Raw genomic sequence first — 4773 nt, forward strand, 5'->3', positions numbered from 1 at the left:
ATGTACTTCCAATATGTGTGGAGACGTTTCAAGAAAAACATAAGATGAAAACATAAGATTACCCAGGAGTATCTTTGGGAATTCATCTAGAAAGTGTTATCCTCAGGTTCAGCAATAGGTTGTTTTTTTTTTTTAAATACAATACACACAGAGTAAATACTTCATACAGTGTTTATGTTGAGTTCATTTCTGAATTGTGGTTCTTTTTGAGTTACATTGTGACTTATACATGAAAAATCTTGGTATTATCCTAAAAAAATGAATGTTGTGATGATTATTTTTTCCACTTTGCAATAACTTAAGTATCCTTACGTCTTCTGTTCACATAGCTTCCCTCAGAAGTCTGTTTTGGAAATGAGTCAATTTTCCAGTGGACCTTTCCGAAATTGTCTGCTAATGAGGACTATGAGAATTTCAGTTGCACACTCCAGTGACATAGCCTGTGTTCCAGGAATTTGAATTCTTTGCTGTTAAGCGTACGGAGAAACAATAACATTCGCAGGCTGTGTTGTGGGTTTTTCCTCTTTGGCATCACAGAAAGACACCAACTTCATTTTGTAATTAACCAACATAAGCAGGAATGGGCTGAGAGCAGAGAAGCCTGAGGAGAGGGCAGTGAGAACAGCTGGAATAAAGACATATGCTGCCAAGTCTTTCAAGAAATAGACTAAGATAAAGTGAGAAATCCAAAGTGGAGTGATCAGCAGCATTAATAAAATACTGAACTTGGCCCCTCTAAGGATTTCAGTCTCTGAATCATCACCTCCAATCCAGATGTCACCATATGTCATCTCCTTTTTCTCTGAAAGGAGGAAAGACATCCAGAAGCAGACAAAAACCAAGATGGCTAAAGGAAGAATATCAATCAGAACTAAAAATATCTTCCCATAGTAAAGCTCTACCTGATTGTTCCCAAAGCCAATTAAGCAATCCATGTAAACCCTGTTCGTAGACAAGGAGTCTGTGTCATTTCCTGTATTCAGGTAATCTGCTTTTCTAGTATAAATTAAAACTGGGATATACACTGCCACACCAGCCACCCAAAGTGCAGATATCCCCTTCAAGGAATGTTTCTGTTGGTCCCGGTTTGCAGCCTCTTCCAAGGGGTAGACAATGTGGTGGAGCTTCTGGAAGTAGAACAGTGCAAAGTGTAACGTGAACCAGATGGCCAGGGAGGTGGTCAGGGCCGCTGTGAAGTGCAGAACTTTGCAGCCGACTGAATCCAAAATGATACCAGAGGAATAAACAATCTTCATGACATTAACCACCAAGTTTTTAATAAGGTGGACAGATACAAGGCTGAAAATGAGAAGAAATGAGGTCTGTAAACGTCCACTGATACACCTCTTTGTAGAATAAAATAAACACATGTTTCCCACAAAGCTCACGAGGATCAGAATGGCACAAGCGATGATCTCCAGTGTGTCTGCAGAAATTTTCATGGTGGAGGGTAAGTAGGAGTTTTAACTACCTTCTTCTCTTCAGTCTGAGTCATGAGGCTTTCAGAAGACTTTTAGAGGTCTTTAGTGAGAAGACCTGTTGTTGCTTTAAAATCCACTAAGTTGACCAAATCCTTAACTGGTATCACCCTAACAGCTCTAAGATGTTCTGTGACTGAATTCTGCTTGCTCCGTTGGTGAGCTGGTGGAAACAGCCGTGTCAGCTTCTCAAGAGGATTCTGTTTTCTCATCTGCAGGGACTTGACTATTGATAGGAAAGTTCTAGGTATCATCATGTAATTAAAAGTTCTCAAAAATCTATTTATAGAACTGTAATGCAATTTCTTAACTACCATGTGATAGTTTCCAATGACCATGAAGGGGGAGAATAAAATTAAATTGATAGCAGCAAAGGACATGGTGGCCAGCGGTTGAAATCACCTCACTCCAGTCATAGAAAAAAATTAAAGAAGTAAAAGGATATTTGAATAACATGGACGATTTCAAATTCACAAAATGTGACATTAGGAACGAGGGTAATAACATGATAAGTTTATGTAAGCACAGTGGTATTTTTAGTTTCTCTACTATTTTTGCAACACAGGAATAATACTATTACCTGTTCTGATGATCTCATGGGAGAAGATGATAGAAAATATATGTGAAAAAAGTAAGGATGGGAATAAAGACGGAAATGGGGAAAAGGAGGGAGAGAAAGAGGAGGATAAAGAGGTAAATATAAAAAAATAGAAGAAGACACTTTTATAAACATGGGCATTATGTCCATGACCAAATATCTAAACAGTTGTTTAAAGAAGCATTTAACAAGCCAGGCATGATAGTATACCCCTGTAATCCCAGTATTTAAGAGACTGAGACACAAGGATCTCATATTTGAGGCCAGCCTCAGCAATTCACTGAGACCCTCAGCAACTTAGTGAGACCCTGTTTCAAAATAAAAAATTTAAAAGTGCTGGATGTGTAGCTCAGAGGTACTAAGTTCCTGGTTCAATGCCCAGAACCAAAACAAAGAAGAAAAAAGAGGAAAAGGAGGAGGAAGAACAAATTTATTTAGGAAGTGATAAGAGGGAATTCCTCTCCTAGAGAGCAAAAGGCAGGAAAATACCTCTGTTTTAAGTATGATTGGAGAATACAGAGAAAGCACACAAAACTGTGACAGCTATAACATTGCTAGATACATGCTATGGATGACCATTAGGTGGTCTGTCATTAACTGAACAGTGATGGGGTGAATGGCTCTACTTTTCCTCTACTGAATTAGCTTGTAAATTTTGCTGTCATTATCCTAACCAATACTGTCAAAATACATGCGTTAGCCTGATCCAGTGGATCAACAGAGCTAGCTTGCCTTTACAGGGCGACTGTGCTCACCTCTTCCCAACTCTGTTCAGTAACTTCATGTTGAAAGCTTGTCATTGGCAATAGTTGGAGTATTTACACCATGGGAATTGGCAAATACTACAAAACATGGTCTTTTGTGAGGAAAGCTTGGAAAATAAGCACAACATTGGCCAGATCATAAAATGTAAGCTGGAATAATAAGTTAGCTGACAATTTACCTATATAATAAGGTCAGTATTTGATACCTGCCAGCCCTTTCAGTAAGGGTTTGGAAAACTCCTAATGTGCGGGTGGTGAGAGGCTTATGACAATATAAGCAGGTAGGAAAGCTGGGCTCCTAAACCCCCCAGGCAGGAGCGGCAGGAATTGAGAGCAGACACTTTCCTATTAACTCTCCTTTCTTTGATTGGACATTAAGATGCTAGTCAAATGAAATCCTTACATACCATATTTTCTTTCCTTAGAGACATCCATTATATATTCAGTCAAAGTAGGTTATTTCCCGGTGTGGTGACGCAGGCTTGTAATCCTAGTACTTGGGAGGCTGGGACAGGAGGATCACAGGTTCACGGCCAGCCTCAGCTACCTAGTGAGGCCCTCTACAACTTAGTGAGACTCTGTTTCAAAATAAAGAATAAAAACAGGGCTAGAGGTACAACTCAGAGATTTAATGCCCCTGGGTTCAATCCCTGATATCACACACACACACACACACACACACACACACACACACACACACACAGTAGGTTCCTTGTCGAGAATCTTTGTACTGTTCTGACTCTGTAGCAGCTTCTGTCTGGCTTTCCAGGCTGTCCTCTGAAGTCTCAGTAGAAGCTGCCATAACACAAGAGCCCCTGCATTTTGTGCGCCTGCGGAACCAACATCATATGCACATCATCAAAACATGCTGAAGGTATGAAGAGTGTTTGATCACACTTGAACTATAGCAACAGCCGAGGGCTGAAACACTAGAAAAGGAGGAGCAGAATCTATCTTGGAGGATGTGGGCAGCAAGCTCATGGAGAGCCTGGGGGTCCCTGAAATCTGTGTATCCTATGCCTCTGGTCTGTGATGGAAAGAGGGCCTGGAAGACTCCTGAGATACCCTCAAGGCCCCATGATCTTGCCAATTAGCACATGGTTCATTTTTCCCGTTCTTATCTCTTTATCAGGCAGAATATACTGCCCACCCCACTTCTGGCCAGGCTGTGAATTTTCCTTTTGCTCCCAAGTCTCACTTTAAGCCTGAATGAAAACAGCCAATAATATCCCTCTCAAGGCTCAGCACTGGTAAGCACCGCTTAGCAGATGGCATCACAATGGTGGGAGCACATGTGGAAGGGAGACAGGAAGCCAGAGAGAGCAAGGAGGGCCAGTCTTTCTCTTTCATAATAACACTCTAATCCCAGTACCTGGAAGGCTGATACAGGCAGAGAGCAGATTCAAAGCCAGCCTGAGCAACTTAGCAAGACCCTATTCCCAAATAAGAAATAAAATCGGTCTGGGAGTAGTATAGCTTAGAGGTAGTATGCCTCTAGCTTCAATCCCCAGTACCACAAAAAATAAAAAATAAAATAACACTCATGAGGCTTAACCAGGGCTGCACAGGAACTCCATTAATTGCTTCTGAAGGCCGCACCCCCAATGATCCACTCAAGTTCCACTAGGCTGTATCTCTTAAAGGTCCCACCACCTCCCGACAACATCAAATCAAGGAGTGAATCAGCTCCCACCATATGCACCTTGGGGGGCACATTTGCACCATATCCAAACCATAGGACATACCTAATTCAAGGTTTAATTTTGGTTCAGTGAATTAAGAAATTGCTTATGTAGTGCTATTTCTTAAATATGCCTAAATAGTATCAATTATGCAAATAATACTAAATTTTTATGTCTGACATAAAGGCTAATTGTAAAAAACTGTTTTATAAGACTGATAAATACATTTCCTTTTCAAAGGATGAGCAAAC

At 40.7% G+C, this 4773-nt stretch overlaps 1 protein-coding gene across 1 annotated transcript; it reads right to left on the reverse strand.

Moving 5' to 3' along the window:
* Positions 1 to 470: 470 nt before the first annotated feature.
* LOC308265292 (uncharacterized protein) lies at positions 471 to 1442 on the reverse strand (the record flags this gene model as incomplete). The annotated part of the gene is made up of 1 exon (XM_080698905.1): positions 471 to 1442. One exon carries the CDS (start codon positions 1440 to 1442, stop codon positions 471 to 473), a length of 972 nt encoding a protein of 323 aa, XP_080555031.1.
* Positions 1443 to 4773: the final 3331 nt, after the last annotated feature.

The sequence above is a fragment of the Muscardinus avellanarius genome, assembly GCF_963383645.1.
Source record: "Muscardinus avellanarius genome assembly, chromosome: 7".
NCBI lineage: Eukaryota > Metazoa > Chordata > Mammalia > Rodentia > Gliridae > Muscardinus > Muscardinus avellanarius.